This window comes from Ischnura elegans, chromosome 4 (genome assembly GCF_921293095.1).
Source record: "Ischnura elegans chromosome 4, ioIscEleg1.1, whole genome shotgun sequence".
In the NCBI taxonomy this organism is placed as follows: Eukaryota; Metazoa; Arthropoda; class Insecta; order Odonata; family Coenagrionidae; genus Ischnura; species Ischnura elegans.
The window spans coordinates 95481433-95503502 of record NC_060249.1 but is presented as its reverse complement, the minus strand read 5'-3'; the positions used below and the strand labels follow the sequence as shown (position 1 = coordinate 95503502).

The following is a 22070-nucleotide window of genomic DNA, read 5'->3' as shown; positions in this document are numbered from 1 at the left end:
ATCCATGCTTTTAAAATTAAATTGTACATGGATTTACTCAGTGGAGAGCTAAAATAAACTCCCACGAAAATACAGCCTATTATGTATCATTATTATGTATTATGTACTATTGCCCAATATTCCGTCTGCCTATGATGTCAAATTTCAATCCTTGTTACGTGTTATTTATTTTTTTTATAGATGCGTATCAAACAACTTTACTTGACATTTTTCATGAACTTTTGCTTTGATGAGCCATTTTTTGTAAATTGTGTTTTTTGCTCCAAGGGTTTTTTCCCAGAGCATAATAAATATCTATTCTATTCTATCTGCAATGTTGTTATGTTTTTTTAGTGGCTAACCTAGGCGATCATTAATGGTTATATTATGTTATTCATGGTTAATTTACTGCAATAATAAAGTACTTACAAACATTATTTACTGAGTAGGAACTTTTATTTGCATTTACCTTTCTGATACTCTATATCGCAAAGTGCTACTTGGGGTATTGGGTGCCAACCAGAGGGCATTTTATCGTATTTATTATTTAAATTGATGGTAAATTAAAATTTTTGGTTCGCATCTAATTTTCCAAAAATCATTATTTTTACATTGATGGGCATAGCTAGGATTGAAGGAGGCAAAATAATACTATTAAAAAGGAATTATTATATGTATAAATATTAATATATTAGTGGTGGAGCATTGTGGCTAGCCAAAATGTGGCCATAGTGTGGCTATCCACACTAAAGCCACATTATGGCTAGCCACACTGTGGCCACAGTGTGGCCGGGGGTCAAAACCATTATGGTGCCATAATGGCAACCCACTATGGCCACAATGCCTTGCCACAGTGTGGCCACAGTATGGCCACACTGTGGCCATAATTGTTGTGTTGACTGGGCAGGGTAGGTAAAATGATTAGCAAATTAATCTGGGATGCAAACTTAAATACATGTCCGACAGTAGGATATAAGACGTAAAAGAAAACTTACGAGAGCTACAATTAATTTAATATAAAATACATCATTCAGGAGAAGATCTTCTCGAAATACAATTCATTGACGGACATTACACCAATGATTAATCGCAATTGTATAGAATTTACCTCTAAACGGAGAAGATACCAACTGAAGGCCGCGTGAGGATAATGAGAAATGAACGAAATCTGTAAGTAAAAAAATGCGAGATTATAACAATTATAATGCGTTCAACCAGAAATAGCCGCTAATAAAGGGATGAATTTCATGGCGCGGCACGTGTGACGGTTTTGACAAATTCGCGATAACTGCCAGCAAATGAAAATAAGATTCTAATAACGCCAATTCTAAAACAAAAACTGTAAATTTTAATCGTAAATTAAGGATTAGCAGGTGAAAATGAACCAACGACGGCAAAACTTTAGACACGCGGCCGGAAAGAGAAAATGAACGTGAACTTGGTCATTATTGACTAAAGAAGCTGCATCATCCCCAGAAAGTCACTTAATACAGTACCTGAAACAGTGAATGTAAATAATTTAGCCGTTAACACGTAATAACAAAATGAGGAAACCGCACAACACTATGGTTAAGTTAACCGTGGCGCCGGGAGAGCAATGATGAGGAGGTACGAAATAGTACCACAGTGGCGCTGCCTTCCGAAGAAGGGGCTTTTCCCGCATGTTGTTACTCATTTGTTTTTTTAATTCCAAATATCACCGCAGCGGCGCTGTCTGATGTACATGCAAAATGTCTACCTCTATTCTCTAAAATCCTTCGTGTTGTAGATGTTCTCGGTGGTGTAATTTGAAGTTGGACGTTTCTGTTAGCAATTTTGGATTAAACATTGAAAACGATGGCAATACGTAGTATCAAGGAGTTATGAGACTCTTAGGACCTATATCGATAAGGATGTGAAACTGTTAATTCGGAATGAGAATTTGTGATCAAAAAACATCTCCACTGTCTCCGTGTCAGCTCATCTAACATTTTAGATCAATTTGGTTCGTATGCGTCATAAATCTGTCACCACACAGAAAATTCTGCAGTTTCTGGGTTCTGAATTTTAAAAATACCTTAATCCTTAATTTTCCTTATGCTACAATTAAGTCGTAGAATATCAAGTCACAATCTGTCATAAGAAGATCAATTCGTTTTTTGCCTCAGCTGAAGTTTTAAATTGTGTGGACACTATGTCTTCTTACATCCACGAAGCTTTAAGGCCAGGTAAGATGCAGTGAGAAGTGTTATTTATGATAGCTCATTTGATATATAGTCTTCAAAAATTTTGAACGATTTACATTTGAAGAAGTACTGGTTCTCTTCGTATGACTAGAACATCTAATTGCTTCCAGACGCCATACTCATCAGTGCCTGTTCATACACGAGCAGTAACATTTCTGAAAACAGCGAAGTTGACTGTCAATACACAATAACATCTACTCCTTTATTCCTCAGGAAAAATTTTATGTGATGACCTCGATGGAAAAATTAGAGATATCACTGAGAGATCTTATTCCATTAAGTGTGAGCTGAAGGAGGTTATGGAAAAGCAGCAAATTCGATTCTATTCAACACTTGATGAAAGCCAGGTTCTAATTGATAGAGCTAAATCTTTGCGGAGTGAAATGGAATCTTTGCAGAATAACATTGATGGAGAGGTATGTGATTTGTGTTAATTAACAAGGCCGTCTTTTACTTCTGTTTAAGTATATTGTGACAGACTCACGTATTAATAGAAACGTCGCAACTTCATTTTTTGGGACAAAAATGAAAGAAATAGAATTTATTGTACAAGTATGAGGAATCATATATTTGACTTTATGTGTCTAAAGTTCCTCAGGTGTCCCAGTCGTCGACAAATAATGGGCACTGATTCCTTTCTTGTTTTGGGCAAACCCAGCACTCAAACTATACATGCCATACAAAGTACGATACTGTGATGACTGGAAACAATTACTTTTCCTCCAGTTGCTATGGATTCCTTGACCTTTGCCAGTTGTGATCATATCCTCCCCTATGAAAAAATTGTATAAAACTGTTTCAAAATTGTATACAATTTATACAATTACCATGGCAATTGTATAAATTGTATAAAATGTTGAAACAGGTTTATACAATTTTTTCATAGGGGCTCGTATTATCTTCTAAATTATCTTTGCTTACTGTGTTGTTGTTTTATCTACATTTATAAGTATGTCATCTCCTATTTATGGCTGTAAAATCTGTATTTATTTGACTTGTATTTTCCAAGGAAAATACAATTTATCACTCCTCTGCACCCAAGCTTCCTGTTGAACAAGTGGCTCTACCACAGCCTTCTAGTACAATTGTGCATCTCTCAGCATTTACTTAACCTCTGAGTATCACAGCTCTCTAAAGTGTCTGATAAACATCTATACACCCTTTTCCTGAGATATTGAAAGATGGTCCATAATTCTTACTGGGAACAGACCTTTAGAATATTTTAACTTTTATTTTACCCTAAAATTTTCCTTTTGTAGTTGATTAAATTATGATCACACAACACATGCACTCCTTGCTGGAGTTTCATCTCTTCACCAGAAATACTCACTCTTGCCAACATGGCCACTTATGCCTCGAACACATTTTATTTATTGATATCAATGATTGAATTGTAATGCAGACTTCTGACTCCAAAATGTAAGTTCTTGGGGTAGGTGGGGTCAATTAGGGAAACAGCTATTATTTTTTAATTGGCATTCATTCCACGTAAAAATTCAATGCACTCAGACTCTAAACAGTCTCAGTCATTCACTCATATTCTTACCCCTGACTCCCTCGCATATTCACTTTTGTACCTCGTAATTCTGGCGGTCTGTTAGCTGTCATGAAGAAATTTTAACCCTTAGCGGCCGCACCTCAGCCCAGCCACATGAGGTAACTCGTTACCCAACGCAGAGAAAACCTAGTTGTACAAAACATTTGGCTATTTTAGGACTTACCCTACTTGCCCTGCTTTAGTACTTGCCCTAAATTAACCTTCTAGTTATCCAAATTTTTTCATTTACCAATTACTTATAAGTCCATAAAACCCCTCGGGACCCGAAGGCTGTACCCCTCAGAGTGTGGGATGGTAAATATTGTAACCCCTCTGCAGGATGGGGTCAACTGGGTGACACGATTGGAGGAATGCATGAGTGAGGATGGGTACCAAGTGAATGATGAAGTAACTTGAATTCATTATCAGAAAGGTGACGAAGCAAGTTAACTTGATTATTGGTGCTTTCAAAATTGCCCTAATGCAGGTCCTTGGAGAAAATGCTAGCCTATATGTATGCATCATACTAGTCGTCAGGACAAATTGCTTTAACACCTTATCTACTGATCAAATGTTCAAAGCTTAGTCATGTCCATTAAAGATGTGGTAAATTGCTTAATTTTATCTTAGTTTTGTTGCAGTAAATCATACTGATAATATGAGTTAGGTGAATATCATGACAGGGGATTTTTAAACAACTTATTTAAGGAAAACAGAGATATTTGGTGATTTTCTCTAATTTAAAGTGGGAGGATTACATCTTTAAAAATGTAATGGTTAACATTATTATTATATAAGAATCTTCAGTGAAATTCACGATTTTTATGAGAAAAGAATGTTTAAAAATTCCAATCAAAGCCAATATTATGATTAAATTAAAATATTTTTGAAAAAATCTACTCTGGTAACTGATTGACCTGAGGTTTAAAATGGTTTGCATAATTTTACTTTATTTGTTTTTGTGGGTGTAAATATTGATTGCTCTGTTTTTTTCCTCAGGTTAAGACTAAGTTAACTAGCTCAACAGGAGAAATGAAAAGACTAACAGAAGCTCTTCAGGAAGTTAGTTTAATGCTAAACTTTGTTAATGAGCTGGTGGAATTGGATAGATTACTTACCAAGGCCAAGGAAAAGCAGAATGAAAAATGCTATTTGGAGACAGCTGAACTTCTCAAAGAGGCAAACGTATTGATTCAAGAGCCATCAAATTTCATCCATAAACTTGAAATTTTTCCTATTTTGAAGGAAAATTCAACCTTACTGCGAGAGAAATTTATTTATGACATGTCTGAAATATGGAAAGCATGCGTTCAGGTGAAATATGATGAAACTGTTGATGAGACTAAAATTACAATTTTAAAAGTGAAAATGGGATGTGCTGAGGAATTGAGGCAGTTAGCCATGGCTTTGGAATTCTACAATGAACTCAGTTTCAAGGTTAACAGATTTGGTACTCATTTATTGAGTCACATATTGGAGCCAGTCATCTTACACGAGTGTGCTGTCATTGCAAATGATGAAAAAAATTGTGCCTTATTAGAAGTGCAATTTCAGAGAGACTCGGAGAAGCCATCTTTTCAAATGACATTGGAAAACTTGAAGTTTGTGTTTAATTTCCTTAATGAACATTTGAATTTTAAGTTGAAAGACGATATAAAGCTACTTGAGAAAATTGGACTGGTTACATCGGATGACTTTTGTGATTGTTTTATTAAAAGTTGTCTCTCTGATACTGTACCATGTAGCAGTGAAGAATTGGTGAAATTTGATGAGGTGATTCAACAGACTGAAGAATTTCAATCATTTTTAATGGATGTAGGTAAGATTGTTCATTTACTCTTGCTACTTAACTCAGTAAACAAGTTAATGACTTTAATGCTTTTTGCCACAATAATGGGGTATTACATGTCTGAATTTGGTATTCCTTCTTTACCAATGATTTATCATTTTTTAAGGAATGTTCTTAACATAACGTCATGCTGAATATTTGTATATACAGCAGACTCCTTCAATGTTTTCCGCGATCTTGGTAAAAAAAAGTAGAATCGGACACAAAATCAGCAGAATACAGCACACTCCCGATTATTCGGGCTAATGGTGGAGAGAGACAGCACTAACAATTGGAAAATACGGATAACCCAAACAAACAATTGAATTTAATGTCTTGTAATGTTCATAATTTACGTAAAACAAACAATTTATTACATATCATTTATGCAGTTATTCTGTTATTTTAGAGTGCTTCCTGGACTCATTGAGAGCTTTCTTCGCAGGTTCGCGATATTTAAAACGACGATAAAATGGTTGTATGTACTCGTATTATTAATGCTCCATGTTAGGCCTGGTTTTGAAAACCACACATTCGTGTCTGTGTGATCACGGATACAGAAAAGTGGTTTGCATGAATGCTTCAAAGCCACTGCTCGACTTCGGAAACTACACTGTCAGGCACCACGCCACGTAGTAGCGTCTCGTACAAGGGGCCCAGGTTGCAACTGCTGCAGGACGTGTATCCGTGATCAAGGAGCACGGTCGTGCACTGCGAGGCTTGGAAAACAGGAACACGGTACTCCCGTTAATGAAGCTAGGGTCCAATCACTTCCGTCTTATGAAGGGGATTGTGACGGAAATAATAAGCGAGGGCTATCCTAGCTTACTTAATGCAGTAATTCCTGTGATTTTGCGTCCGATTTTGTTTTTTCATAAGGATCGCAAAAAATATTGAGTGAGACTGAAAATCATGCACGGATAATCCGCAACACAGATATACCGCAGCCAGATAATCGGGAGTCTGCTGCAGTTACATGTTAATGCATTGCTACACCGGGCCTATTATTTCCTTTAGAATAGGGTGGTTTCCTATTATTTTTTTTATTCCCTTAATCGAAAGATTATTACTCCTGGAGTACGTATTTCGCACTTTTAGATTTTTAAATGATGATATCTATTTTTCGTGATTGAATGAAAAGTGAAAATTTTCAAGTGCGCAAAAATGCGACAGCCAAGTATGAATGCTGGGAAATCTCCGTGTGATGTTGTTCTGGTACCCGCTGCCGCAAGTGAGGTGACCTTGGGGCGAGGCTTTCAGTGCTGATACGACGCAGGATGCTAGCAGGTAGCAGAGTACCCTGCTAGCTGGTAGCGCTTGGCTTAAATTAGGATTATTAATACCTTATGAAACGAAGAAAACTTTCTGACCTTAGCCAGTTTTAATAGGTGATTATTAAGAGACGTTTCCCTGAGCTCTTTGCCTCATGCATGCATTGGTAATCTCAGATGATGTAAAACTCCTATCTACTTGTATAGAAACTAGGTCCCTGTGACGTCAGGTGGAGTGGCATCGCATGGGTGCCAATCTGGCCTTTTTCAAATGAGGATAAAATTGACCATTGCCATTTTTCTAAACCAGTATTTCTAAAACCAAATAATTTGTATATATTATGAATACAGTGGAACCTCGATCTGTCATTTTTCAGGGGGATGGATGAAAAAAACGATGAATGCGGGAAAACGATCGATGTGGGAATGTTTGTCCGGGTTGCCTATGTCCCAGGATCCGCTGGATTTTTGCGAATTATGATATTCATTAATGGATTCAAACGAGATTTTAGCTGATTACAGGAATATTATTACTTTATCGAAACACTTAGGTCATATTGTTGATTTGACTTATCTCTCTTTCAAATATCCTAAAGGAACAAGCCGCCTTGCTAAAAAATGTTTGCACTCCACTCGGAATTTTCACTACTATTGTGCATTTCTATCTGCTGTAAAAATTCTTATCTATCAAATGCCATTTCAAGTACACGTATTTACGAGAGAAATGTGCGTGTTATGCCTCAAACAACTGATTTCGCCGTCGCAGTGATTGGTTATGAGATGGATCAAGAAGGCCAAAATAGTTTATTATTTGAAATGTTCCTTTCTAGCAATTAAATTTTTTAATATGATTGAGGCAATGAGGCGTGAATCGTCAGCGGCACGCCCACCTGATCCTCGGCTTCATCCCACTTCTTGTTTTCACCAGGGATCTCGCTCTACCCCCACGCCTGCCGTCATGTGCTACCGGACATACCGAGGCGTTCTGCAATATTCACGTATTTCTAGCCCGGATTCTTTTCTTCATCATCAATTATTTTCAGTCCATCTTTTAAAGTTCTCACTTGTGTCTTCTGAAGGGCCATGGTCCGAAAATGAATAAGAATAAAACTAATGAAAATGAAACCGGACTCCATTGAACCCACACGGAAAACACTCACTGGTTTTAAGTCAACCCACCCCGGAAAGTACGGAACCACTCGTATGAGGTGAAGTTCGGCACTAATGCTATTGCGTACGGCGTAGGCAGAGCTTACTGCAGAGGGTGAAGCATGACCATATGACTGCGCAATGAAATTTTTTATCCTATAGAGAAGGCAACTTACCCACTCATTTCTAACAATAAGTAGTGTAGCTCTAGATGAGCAGATGAATTTAGATTGCTAGTAGGGAGAAACAAAATATCCTGAGAAGATATCGCTTCGTTAGCACCTCAGACAAGTGAAACTTGTAGCATAACTCGTAAATTGTAACCAGACGCCCTGTTTTCGAAAAAAATCTGCATCAACTGCCGTGAAGGTCACTATCAGCTGCGAGGATATCAATATTCGCCAGAAATCACCATCGTATTATTCCAACTATTTCCTTGCTTAAAATGGTTGAATACCGTTAGAAATATGTCGTGTTTGGTATCATTCTTTTTTGAATTACCTGCACATCACTAATATCTCAATCTAATAAAAGTATAATACCAATTGCCGAAATTCATTTTTACACACCTTTTGGGCTATTCGGTGATTCATGCAGCAGTTGACCTCCAGAGGTGGGGATCTTTGAAGCGAGTCAGCTAAAAAAAAAGTCGGCGGTCGAGAAAGGGGGAGGCATGAAAAATGTTTCTTTTGTTCTCAAGTAACTTGATATTTTCTTTCGAAGCTAAGGTCGTCGTAATACGATCCCTGCTCGAGCTGGGACCTTTATTTATTTTGAAGAAGAAGAAAGCTTCAACCGGGGGGGAGGCGAATGCGGAATGGAGGGGGATACCGGATCTTGGGAAATGCGCTAATGTAACTATCACACGGCACTCTGCTTCTCCCTATCGCATTTCAATTTCTTGGGGAAGATTCAAACTATGTGTCTGTTGATATTAGCCAAAAATAACACGTTGTAAACACTTCTCATTTTTATCAAACGATGAATGCAGGAAAATTTTTCGACGGGACCGCGATCTTCAAACGATCAATACGGGAAAACGATACTTCGGGGAACGATAGATGCGGGAAAAAATTACATTGTCTTTATGGAACTTAATTTGGGACCAGGAGCAGCGAACGATGAAGGCTGGAAAACGATGAATGCGGGAACGATAAATCGAGGTTCCACTGTACACTAATGGTGGGTAAGGAATCGCAATCAATGCCTTTCGTTTTCTTTGATGAAGGAAACTACCATATTCTCATCATAAAATGAAAGTATTTTATTTACTTAGAATTCAACAATCCTACCTTGCTGTCAGCTTAATTTAATTTAGAATTTGATTTTCTGATTTTATTATGAAAGGCAGTGTCAGCAGGGTAATTCTTTTTTTACATTTGGCAAGCTTCAGGTGAAAATATTTGTAATCAAGAACTCTCTATTTGTTATGGTGTTCATGTTTTTTATTAATTCTTTTTTGTTTTTCAGGATTTTTTACTCCTCACAAGGACACAATAATTGGATATGCTAGAAATGTTGATGTCCTGTTTGCTAATAAGTTGTGCCAAAATGTTTTAGCTAAAAGTCGCAATATAATGCAAGAATTTTTGCATGTTACAGTTGAAGTTGGTCTTGAAGTAAGTCTCATTTAGGTACAATAATTTATCATGTCCTCTATTTTCCCAAAAATGGACTGCATATAATTCTGGAGTTTTTTATTTCAGCTGGCCACTGATGAGTTATCAATTCAACAGGAAGATAACAGCCCTTTAGAGTCATTCAAGCCCACGGTGCTCTTAAATTCTAATACTTTCCAGTTTCCTAAATGTGCCATTAGGTAAGGAAGAATTTTCTTTTCTTAATCAATTTTATTTCCTAGTGGATACTTTTTAGCTAAGGTAGGTTTGCTATTATTCACAGTTTAGGAAAAATCTCCTTTGGTAATTGAAGAAGAAGTAATAATGCTCATCTTTGATTGTACTGATTATGATTTGACGAGTGTTTTTATTAAGAAGAATGGATTAACTGCTCACCCCTGTTCTTACTTCCCTCAATTAGGTACTTACTCCCATGTCTCGTAAACAATAGAGTTATTTGTTTTGGCCCCTCTTTTTACAATGCTAAGTTTCTGCTATGAACTAAGGTGAAACACATTTGAAGTGCTCGTTAGTAATTGTTTTTGGGGAAGTGCAGGGGATATTATATATTAAGTATTGTGAAAAATGCAGTAAGGTGCTTAATGATGCGTTAGGTTTTCTGAGCGGGAATCTTCTTCTTTGTATTGGTCTTAAAATTTTCATATGCTTACTATTATTTAATGGCCATCAATCAGGAGATTGTTTAGTGCACCAGGTATGTATGATGCTTGGTTTAAAAGAGTGAAATGAATATATTCTGCTAACATTTTGTCATAAGTACTTGGAGTGGAACTTCTTCTAACCACTCCTACAAACTTCAGTTAATGAATTAATGAATGATATTCATATTTTTAATTAATGAATATAATGAAAGGGACTTTATTCTGTATATTTTTATTATATTATTCTGTATATTTGTGGGTAAGGTCTCTGGTGTGAACATGGCTTGGTGAAGCCTAAGAATATTTCAGCACAAATGATTGTGTGAGCAATAATTTATTGAAAGTGGCCAAGGTGTTAAATGTGAATGTTCAATTGTACTCTAGTCATCAAATTGAAGGAATTTTTCATTTATTTCAATATAAGCTTTTAACTCTGCATATTTGGCTACAAATATGTATTAATACTCATAATTAAGAGAACTGCATGCTAATGTACTCATATTTATAATTATGGCATGTATGGTTGAAAGATTTAAACACAGAAATCAGCTTATCCCTAGGCATAAGGAAGACATCTCTAGATATATCCGCTGTCTATAGATTGGTTTTCACTCTGATGCTTCTTGACCATAAATGAGCAATGCAAGATTGTTCAAGGTCATATTGAACGTGAACTGAGCCCTGGGTGAAAGAGAAAACCCTTTGGATAATGATGGCTCAATATCACATCATTGGTTCCAAGGGATACTGGACCATTGGATAGGGAGAGAACTACATTGAAAGTGTTAATCGCTTTGAAAATGGTTGTGGAGAAGGTACTGAAGAAGGCTTACAACTTTAAGGGATATGATGGGGATAGTACCTATATGCATGACATAAATCCAGACATAATAGTCACCAGACTTTACTGGTTGGATTCACCAGTCTTCACGGTTTTTATTAGTGCATTTTAGTGAATTGTGAGATTACTTATTGGAGTTATGTATGCCTAGAGATTATGTTAAATTCATTATAATTTGGGTTTTAAGTTTCTTCCCATTAATGAAATTCTCAAACCTCCTTGACATGCATTTAATCCAATACTTAATCAAGTTATTGTAACTATATTGATATTGAATTGGGAAATTGCCAGAAACACATTACTAGTTAAAGTTGCTGTGCTATGGATTAAATGTAAAGTTTCCACCAAGCACATTTCACATAGTTATCCCCATAACTTTATGTGTCATCATTGGAATGTTGATAATGACATATGGAGTGAAATGGATATTACTGTCCATGTTTACCTAGTATCTAAATGAAAAAATTGAAGCTATTCCATTTAAAATATCATCGCAAATAAATTAGCCTTCTTCTAGCCCTTGTAAATTGTATAGTTTTAATTTTATTAATGGTGATATTGAAGAAAGATCTGAGGTTTTCCCGACGTATGATGATGTTGAAGTTATTTCGGGTTTCCCACCAGGTGAGGTCTGCCATCTATGCTGACGTTTCAATGAGCGTGTCGTCCATAGTCATCAGGGCTTGATGATGATGGACGACACGCCCATCGAAACGTCGAGAACCTCAGAGATGGAGAACCTCACCCGGTAGGAAACCCGATGCCACTTCATCATAAATGGTGATATTACTTTTAAATATGATAGTGAATAGTCTTTTTATAAACTTTGGAAAAGGGTTCAATGTATTAATAGTGGGTGAAATGTTTTCTTTGTTTCAGCGCTTCAACTGTCAAACTACTGAAATTACTGAATGAAGTTTTGGAGCAATCTGTGAACAGCAAAGAACTTTGCTCTGTCCGGCTTTTTCATACAGCTAGAAATGTAGTTGAGTTGTATTGCTCTATAATGCCTCTTCATCATAAAGAATTTTTAGACACCATACCTCAGCAGTCTGGTAAGTCAAGAACTATTGTTGAATGATTTTGGGATCTTTCAATAAACTGTTAGGAATTCGTCTTTACTGAGTGAGATATTCTTTAGAGAGAGTGGGCTCCATCAAATTCAATTGAGTTCATATTAGGAGAAGAAAGAGGCCTGACTTTAAAAGAATTGCTCATAATTGCTCTCTAGTTCAAAAATTTTTTGTAAGGTAAAAAGTTTCATCTTATTTTGGAATCAATATAAATTTGCCCAGCTAACTTTGGTTGCTAGCTGTGACTAAGCCATTTTGTTTTTATGGTGTGAAGTATTCTCCCAGGTGAAATGCACTGAAGTAAATTTAAGTTAAATAAGTTTCTTGGAGTTTTCTACAGAGTAATATTTCACTAATTTTTTTATGTGCACACAACATCGTCTAATGAACAGCAGCGGAAAAATTAATGCAAAGGTCATTGGCATTTAAAAGTGGCTGGTTCAGGAATTACTTGAAGTCATACAACCAGGAATTTTTAAAACTATATCTCTTATACATGTAAAATTAATGTATCTGTCGCAGTATGACAAAGTGTAAAAGATCAAGCAATGAATTCTTCCCCAAATTCTCTGAAGTATACTTTGCCCATGTCTCACTTAAAGTAGAGGTTACTCTCGTTAGGACATCTATGAACACAGCTGACAAAATTTTGGAATTGAAACTGCCTAAAGAACAATTGATTCAGTGATGTAGTGGGGAAAGTATCATGCAACATAGCAGAGGCTCTACGGATCAAATGTCAGGGATGGTTGATTTGATGTTGCACACAAAATGTGGTAATTTTTCTGGTCTATAAAACTGTTTAGATCCTAGCATTAGGTCCAGAGGATGCTGTGTGACTGTTTAATTCTTAAGTACTTACTTATTTGTTGAAATTAAATCCTACTTTGCAAAATATTTGGGCAGTTGACTGTATAGTGAATTTTGACTTCCTGCTTCTGTTTATCACCCCGAAACATTAGCTCCATGTGTGATGTATCACAGTTTTACTATGCTTCCTACCCCATTTCAAGGAAGAAATTTCTCAAAGCTCCATAGAGCTGAGTGAAGGCAGAGTATCAAGCCGCCCAAACTCTTGTGTTTTCAATCTTGAAATTTTTGCATGTCTATTTGTGACAAAATATGCATCATTCATTTATAAAATCTTGAGTATTCTTTTATTATTGAGGAATTAAAGTTATTCAAAAGTCTTAGTAATAATTGACCTTTGGTATTTTCTGCTTTTTTTGTCCCTACCCTCAGATTGTGATGACTTGTAACACTCAAATCTATTTTATGCATAGGAATTTTGCATCAAAGATGCTGTTGTATCACAATCATGTTAATGCAATTTGCCTATCAATTGATCACGTCTACTTATTTGACATAGATTTTTGACTTTAAAAAAAATTATTTAAGTTGGCTGCAAATATTACAACTTTGTGTTTCCTCACAATTGGCGTGCATTAAGTGATTCCAATGTAATCCATGTAATTTCCTTGGCACAAGGTCTTTGTGGTTCAAGCTTTCCCAGTTTGATCTGAGTATTTTGAGGGCAAAGTTAGGAAGACTGCTATCTTCAAGTAGTTCTTGAGCTGGCTGCTCTCAGATGCCAATGAGCTTGGAATTAATTCAACAAGGGAAAGTGTTAGGGATGGGCAAAAATAACCGGTTTTATTTATAACCGGTTTTTTTAGAAGGTTAACCGATTAAAGACGGGTTATTTTTCGACACCGGTTAACCTGAGTACTCGGTTTTTTTTTGGCATAACCGGAAATAACCCGAGAAAAATAATTTGACTCCTGATTCCCGTACTCTCTCGCGAACCGTTGGAACTACCAGCACTTTTGCCACTGCCACACGGCCCACTGGCTAAGGTTTTCCTGCGCCTCTACTGGCCACAGAGCACATTAAAACCGGTTATTTTTGACGCAATAGAAAAACCTAAGCGACGAGTACTCGTTGGCATAACCGATGGCAGGCGGGAGAGAAATAACCGGATGAGGGAGTACTCGTTGGGGAAACCTATCGCTGTGGAAAGGTTTTCATCAATGGGTCTCAAGTTTAAATGGAGCGAGTACTCGGTTATTTTTTGGTTATGTGGATTATATCTAAATAACCAGCAGAAATAACCGGACTCCTAAATACTCGTGAGGAAACCATGCTGCTCATCACTGCGGTATAGGTTTTTTCTATGCATCTCAACTAGTAAAAACTGTAACGAGTACTTGGTTATTCTCCGGTTATTGCAAAATAACCTGAGGAAAATAACCAAGGTGTTGGAGTAGCTATTGCGGAAATTAAATGGATATGAAGTACATGAAATATTATATTAGTTTGTGAAAGCATGCCTGCCATGTGACCAAATTCAATAATACAAATATGAATATTGAAAATTTGGGGGGAGCCGGTACCCCCTTAGCTGTTTATACAATCAGGTAATGTAAATTAAGGATGTCTGCGTCATTGGAAGAGCTGGGAGGTTATAAGGGGGACCCGACCCCCATTAGACCCCAGAAATATCCGAGGGGGAGGGCCTAAGTTTTTTTTGCAGATTCCGTTATTTTCAAGCACGGTTGTAACAGGGTGGGTCGTGGCCCCACCAAAAGGGTCCTAGTCCCCCATAAAACTTTGGGGGGGGGGGTGTTATGGCCCCCCAACTTTTTTACAGAATTAGTAATATTCAAGCACTGTCATGGTTAGGGGGTCCTGTCTCCCCTGGAGGACCGTAGTCCCGCAAAAAATCTGGGGGGCGGGACCCCCTTAGCTCTTACCAGACTATTTATGACAATGCCCCTCGTCCAAGTTCGACTGATTCAGGTGCATTGTAAGGGAAGTTAAAGCAACAATCGCACTTCTCCACAAGTTCGAACAACAATACTACGTGTTCAAACAAGACAATCATTATTCGGTACCATATACTTTGAAAAAACAAAAAAGTCATCACATTTCGCGTAAACTAGTGTGCCGCGCACACCCTTAGTCTTTCATTATTACTGATTGGAAAACTAAAAGTACACTGGTAAATGCCACAGAGTAATAACTCTATATTCCTCTAAGATTACATCGACAAGCTGATCTTCCTAAGGCCTTTGTAAGTCCTCGTCGAACTATGATAAAAGTGAGTATTCACTCCAGATGAAGCACTTTCCTCAAGTCCCTATGAAATAAATGTAAAATCGTTGGGAGAGTATTCTTTAGATGCGGCCAATATGTTTTGTTCCTTGTACAAATGGTATAACATGCCTGTGTCCCTTCACAAAATTCTCATTCACTGATCGGACATTATTAAAACCACACCCTTCCTGATCGGACAATTTTCTGAAGAATCAATAGAGGCTCGACACAAGGACTGTAGACGATACAGAGAATTGAACAAGGCAAAATATCTCGAAAAGCATGCAATGGAGACTTACTGCATATGCTTCTATTATCATCCGATCCTTTAATATCCGGCTTACACGAAACTCCTACAAGGAAAAGTGGGAGCATACCTAAGGAGGTCTTAATTCTACTACAGCCTCCTGCAGATGACTCGGAGGGGTTTGAAATGCAAAATGAAATAAATAATTATGATGACAAAGGAATAATTTTGATAACACTCATAATATTAAAAATTTATAAGCATTAGTTTTTATATATGTATTAACTACTTGTAAATTCATACTTTTAGCAACTACCTAAAGATTTTACTGCTTTCAAAGTGAAATATTTTCCCAATGTAACTTGTGAAATCAATTTATGATAATGATGTAAAGTGAACTGTGATCATTATGTCTTTATTAAAAATTGAGCATTTTAAATATAAAAATCATAAAATCCAATGGTTATTTTTTTCAAAAATATTAATGCCACAAAACCCGTTTCACAAATTTAGCAGAAAATGATCGAAGGAAGCTTGCACATGTATAAAACTTTTCAATCATTTAATCAAAATAAAACATGCATAATTTAAAAAAAATGTTAAAACTCGACTTCTGAAGGATCTGAAAATGATAAAATTGGATTCCTCAGTATAGAAAACCCTCCGTAAATAATTAAACAATCAATCAATCATTTCTAGACTTTTGTCCAACAATGCATCGTCTGGGAACCATTGTGTGACGGGCCTGCAACGCCTGGTCACGGTCAGTCGCTCTTGGTTCCGCTATTGCCTCTTTTGCGACGTGAATAACCTGTGAAATGAATCCTAACAAGAGCGATGTGTGGATATTCTTCACTAGAAAAAAATGCAACGACTTCTAATTGTAAACTCTGCGGCAAAGATTACAAATCCGGCGGTGGCACCACAAATTTGCGATCTCACCTGCTAAAAAAGCATTACTCATCATTTATTGCCCTGCAGAAGAGCAAAAAAACCACAGGTGGAGGCGGCAGGGGCGGAAATACTGGAAGCGGAGACGGCCCTAGCACCTCCCGGGAAGATGTGTATGACTCTCTCACAGAGGTAAATATTATTTTTTTATGCGTGAGTAAATGTGTGTAGAAATTTTTGTTTTCCCTCTAGATACATAAAATCTCATATTTTAAAGGTCGTGCCAGTTCCTGGACCGATGGAAGTGGAAAATGAAGATCGGGCCGACGATCCCCGCGAGGTGGTGGTACCATGCTCCTCAGGGGCAAATTTCATGGCTGTCAGCGATATGTCATCGATGGAGCCTGTGCCTTCAGGGGCTATATAAAAAAAACAGCCGACCTTGGAGAGTGTTTTTGAAAAACGAAAGAGTTTTTCAGGTAAAAGTTATTTTAAGCGTAGAACTTTGGGAGGTGAAATGCGATGTATTAATACAACTAAACTTGAAATTTTATTGCTTTCATCCACAGTTGGAGGTACGAAAGATGTTGCGATCATGCAGTCATTGATTTACCGTATAAGCGCGTGTAAGAGGCGCACCTTTTTTCCCAGATATTGCAGTCGAAAATGGGGGTGCGCCTCTTACACAAACTTCTTATAACCCCCCCTCCCCTTCACCGGTTGCAAGTTCAAGGGGAACTGAGTGGCCTTGGTTTTCAGCGTGAGTCAGTCATCTGAAACCCTGGGTCAAAATCAAGCGGCAGGCAGGGGAGTTTCTCCCTTAGTGACGTATTTTTAAAATGCTCCTGTTTGAATTTCTTGCAAGCATCGCGCCGTCACGTCGGTACCCCAGAGGTGAACATTGAAAAGATCGCGCGGGGTGATTCGCTCCGGAGCGCGCGCTAAATTTATTGCCAAGAGTGGGCATCCCGCGGCATTTATACTTCATATAGTAATATTGGTGTCAAAACCTGCGGTTGAAAAAATTAGAACGAGTGTGCTCATTGTTGGACTTAATGGTGGATAGAAGAAATCGGAAATGCTTATAAGTGAAGAGCGCTGAAGGAGAGGTCGAGGGGAAGAGGGCTCCCTCCCCTCCGTATTTAAAGCTACGAGCGAAGGAGCAAGGGAAGAACACGTCCGATCTTGCATGCGACGTCGTTGCCTTTAAAGCGAAGGGGCGAAGGCGCAGCAATGTGATATACGCAGTTTGCGTTGCCTGAGTTTCCAGTCCGTCTCGTCTTGTTTGAATACGCTTATGCTACGCTTGTTTCTTCCGAAATTTTGCTGTTTGGACTATGTTGAATATTAGTAGCCTTATTTTAGCTATAAATCTTTGCGTCAATCAATTGGAGCTCAAAAAACTTAAATGCTGTAAGATATACGTCGCGTTAGGTCTAATTCTTTTTAGAACCTCGTGCGTGTCATACGATTGCTGAAAGATATCGAGATATCTTCGAGCTCAGAAGGTGACTCACGTAGCATTTGACCTCCAGAAACTCGGGGAATTGAACCTGGTAGACCGAAAAAGGTCAGTTGGTGGAATGGGGTAGGGATGAAACACGTTTCCATTGTTCCCCTGTAACTTGATATTTTCCTGTGGAGTCTCGGAAAGGAAAAAAACGGCAGAGGCATTAGCTGATGGAGAGCCGAGTGTAGTTCCGTTAGGCCCCTTGCACACACACCGATTTTGGACGGCCGGTGAAATATTGGCCGATATTTTACCGGCGAAGCGATGCTTGCACACACGCCGGATTTTTACCGGTCAAACGATACGTTGCTAAGTTTTTGAGCCGGCGTCGGCGATCCACAGTGACAATAGCCGGCAGCTAACCGGCATTTTGCCGGTGCCGGCGTGTGGTCGGTACGTGTGCAAGCTCCAATGCTCTCCCATTGTTCACTATTGGAATGTGGACGGCCGATATTTTACCGGCCGTCCAAAATCGGTGCGTGTGCAAGGAGCCTTAAATCTACGACGTGGTTATTATCCTACGGCGCTGAGATTGTCCCAATTGTTGTTCAATCTCTTGGGAAAGCTCATGCCATTTGCTTGTCGTGTTTTGCCTTAAAAATTTCCACGGCTGCAATTCTATTGCAATACTCCTGCGAGAGCTTTTAAACAAAATTGTTCGTGAGTAGGACAAGCAACGTAGAGCGATGGCGTATTCAAAGAGAGGATCGGAACTCTTTCTACTCCCTCTAATGCCGCTATTACCGCCGCAGTTATCAAAATTTCCTCTTTCAAATAGTACTGAAAGAGGACATTTCGATAACTGTCGAAATTCCAGGCATACGTCTGCAACACCGCACGATAGGATAAAAAAATATCGCAAATTTTTTTTCTTTTTGCTTCGATCCTCAAAATAGGGGTGCGCCTCTTACACGTGTGCGCCTCTTACACAAGCTTATACGGTATATGATTTGTAAGGATGTGCTACCATTAAACTGCACGGAAAAAAAAGGGATGAAGAAATTCCTAAGGACAGCAGTGCCAATGTATACTCCTCCAAGCAGAAAAACGGTAAATTCTTTGTGTTACACATACTTTGAGCGATTGCATGCCATGTACATTGGGAAAAAGCAGTGATTCAGTTCCTTTTCATACTAATGGGTATTAACACTGAAATTTTAGCGAATAACTTTTATTCGCGAAATTTCTTAGTTTTTAGCTGTTACTGCGATATTTTACGTAAAATTTCATTTTTATAAATGTACCGCGCTGTATTTAGCGAAAGAAAAACAATAAATTTTCAAATTTTATATGATTGTGGAAACGCGTAATAAGTCCTCGTCTCCTTCTGTGGGAAAATGCTAGCAAAGTCATGGCATGGAAGACATCCGTCATTGTTAATTAGTATGTGACCGCCATAGGTGGATTTAGGGAGGGGGGGATAGGGGCACCTCTTTCAATAGCCTACTTTGCACCATGAAACTCCCTTTGGGAACGCCTGGATGAAAATATCAAGAGATATACGCTAATTGTTCCAACTATAACTTGAGTAACTCAATGACCACCTAACTGGCTATGACTGTTTGTGCGGGTTGCCTATGAATTGAGGGGTTCAGGCCACCCTGTTATATCTATCATTAAAGATAAGATAATCTGGAATAGAGTAAACTATGAACTAACATCATCATCATCATCACTGGTCAACAATCCTAGGATTGGTTTGACGCAGCTCTCCACTCAGTTCTCCTATCAGCTAATCTTTTCACACCTACGTATTTCTTCTCTTTCACATCTCTCTTTACTTGTTCCATATATTTTGTTCGAGGTCTTCCTTTTCCATTCTTGCCTTCCACTTGTCCTTCGACAATTGTCTTCATCAGGCCATCATGTCTCAAGATGTGGCCTATAAGGTTGTTCCGTCTTCTTATTAAGGTTTTCATGAGGCTTCACTTCTCTCCTACCATTCTTAGGACTTCCTCGTTACTAACTCGGTCGATCCATTTGATTTTCATCATTCTTCTGTAGCACCACATTTCAAAGGCCTCTATCCTTGCTTTCTCCGCTGCGGTCATTGTCCATGCCTCACTTCCGTATAGGAGCATACTCCAGATGTAGGTTCTTATAAATTGTTTCTTTACTTCCATATTTAAGTTTCCCGCTGTAAGCAGGTCTCTCTTTTGGTGGAATGCTCTCTTCGCCTGGGCTATTCTGCTGATAATTTCTTTCTTGCTTCTCCCGTCACTAGTTATCTTGCTTCCAAAATAACAGAATTCATCCACCTCTATCAGTTTTTGCCTCCCTATTTTAATGTTGGTCTTGACTTCTTCTCTTCTGCTGCATACTAAGATCTTGGTTTTCTTCGTGCTTATTTTCAGTTGATATCTACTCATTACCCTACCCATATTAACCAGAATATATTTCAAATCCTTCTCTGTTTCTGCTATAACGGCTATGTCATCGGCAAATCTTAGCATGCTAATTTTTTCTCCATGGATATTCACTCCCAATTCCTTTTCTTTGATTTCATGAATGGCTTTTTCAATGTAAACGTTGAAAATTACGGGTGACAATGTACAGCCTTGTCGCACTCCTTTCTTAATTCTTGCTTCTTCACAGCTGGGCCCTGATTTTATCACGGCTACTTGGTTTTTGTATAAACTGTGGATGATTCTTCTGTCATTATAAAGAACCCCAATTTCCTTTAGGATTCCAAGCATTGTGCTCCAATCCACGTTGTCAAATGCTTTCTCTAAGTCCACAAACGCAACGAATGTTGGGTTGTTCTTTTCCATTCTCTTCTCTATGAGCAGTCTTAGGGCCAATATTGCTTCCCTTGTGCCTTTGTTTTTTCTGAATCCAAATTGGTCCTCATCCAAGTACTCTTCTGCTTTTCATTCTATTCTTCTATAGATGATCCTTGTCAGTATCTTTGACGCATGTGTAGTAAGGCTTATGGTCCTAAAATCTTCTCACTTCTCCGCTCTTTTCTTCTTAAGAATAGGGATTATAATGTTCCTCTCGAAATCCTTTGGTATCTCACCTGTCGTATACATTTCACTAATGATTTTGCATAGCTGGTTCAACGTCTTCTCTCCGGAACTAACATAAATCTTTTTTATTTGAATTGAGAATCACTGAGTGTGTTTTCCAAAACTGGAACATGAAATTAGATATTTCTGTACTGTAAAATCAGTGATTTTTGCCAATGATGTTTATACCCCTAGCTTGCATTTTTCATGGTACCTCCAAATAATCAGGGGCAGCTCCAAAGGAGAAATTTGGAGGGCTGTACCTTTTCCCCATATTTGACCTTAGAATTTCACTCGATGAAAAATGGTTTCTCAAAATGGATTTACATCTACCAAAATTATTTCCCTTCATTCCATGTTACTACACGGCTATACTGAAGGTTTTAAATGATTGGTCAAACATACTTACTCTCATGGGCATTTTACCCTAGATAGTGTTTAGCCTCGCCAACTCTCTCCCTCCAACTCTTTCTAACTTCTGCAGCCACCTCACAGACTCACATTCTCCCCAAATCAATCTGCACTTATCCTTCGATCTTTTTCTCGGTCTTCTATCAGGGTTTTCTGCCCAGACTTGTTTTACTAGGGCCTTGCTTGCTCTCTTCATTATATGCACTCTGCCCATTGCAATCTGCGGCTCTTAGCTTCAGCTACAATGTCTGGCGAGTCAAAAAAGCCCCTGTTTTTCCTGTTGTGCTTTCTCCTCCAGCTTCCAGTCTCTCTTGTTGGTCCAAAAACTTCCCTCAACACTTTATTCTCATCGAAAATTAATTTCTTTCCTCTTCTTATGTGGATAACCCATGATTCAGCTCCATAAAGAAGGATAGGTTTTATTATGGTTCTATAAATTCTAAGTTTGGTTCTGATGGATAAAATTTTTGATGTCTGCAGTTTGTTCTGGGCTTTTATACTTCTATTTGCTGAATTTATTCTGTTTTGTGTCTCATATGATTCATGATTGTTTGAGCTGATTTTGGTACCATGGCACCATCTTCATCCATGACCATGGTATTTAAATTCATTTACTCTTTCAAAATTGTGATCCTCAATTGTAATGTTTCTGAAGTTATCAGGGTTTTGACCCAAGGACATAAATTCGGCCTTATCGTCATTGATTTTCAGTCCAACTTCTTC

At 38.0% G+C, this 22070-nt stretch overlaps 1 protein-coding gene across 1 annotated transcript in view; it reads left to right on the top strand.

The window, feature by feature from the left end:
* Positions 1-1710: 1710 nt before the first annotated feature.
* The window catches only part of LOC124157801 (centromere/kinetochore protein zw10 homolog), a 40326-nt gene continuing 19966 nt past the window's right edge, over positions 1711-22070 (top strand). The window contains exons 1-7 of the mRNA XM_046532820.1: positions 1711-1963; positions 2070-2186; positions 2418-2620; positions 4741-5560; positions 9460-9608; positions 9696-9808; positions 11991-12166. Of these exons, the coding sequence (XP_046388776.1) occupies positions 2153-2186; positions 2418-2620; positions 4741-5560; positions 9460-9608; positions 9696-9808; positions 11991-12166 (1495 nt within the window). The 5' untranslated portion in view covers positions 1711-1963; positions 2070-2152. The remainder of the gene's footprint in view (positions 1964-2069; positions 2187-2417; positions 2621-4740; positions 5561-9459; positions 9609-9695; positions 9809-11990; positions 12167-22070) is intronic.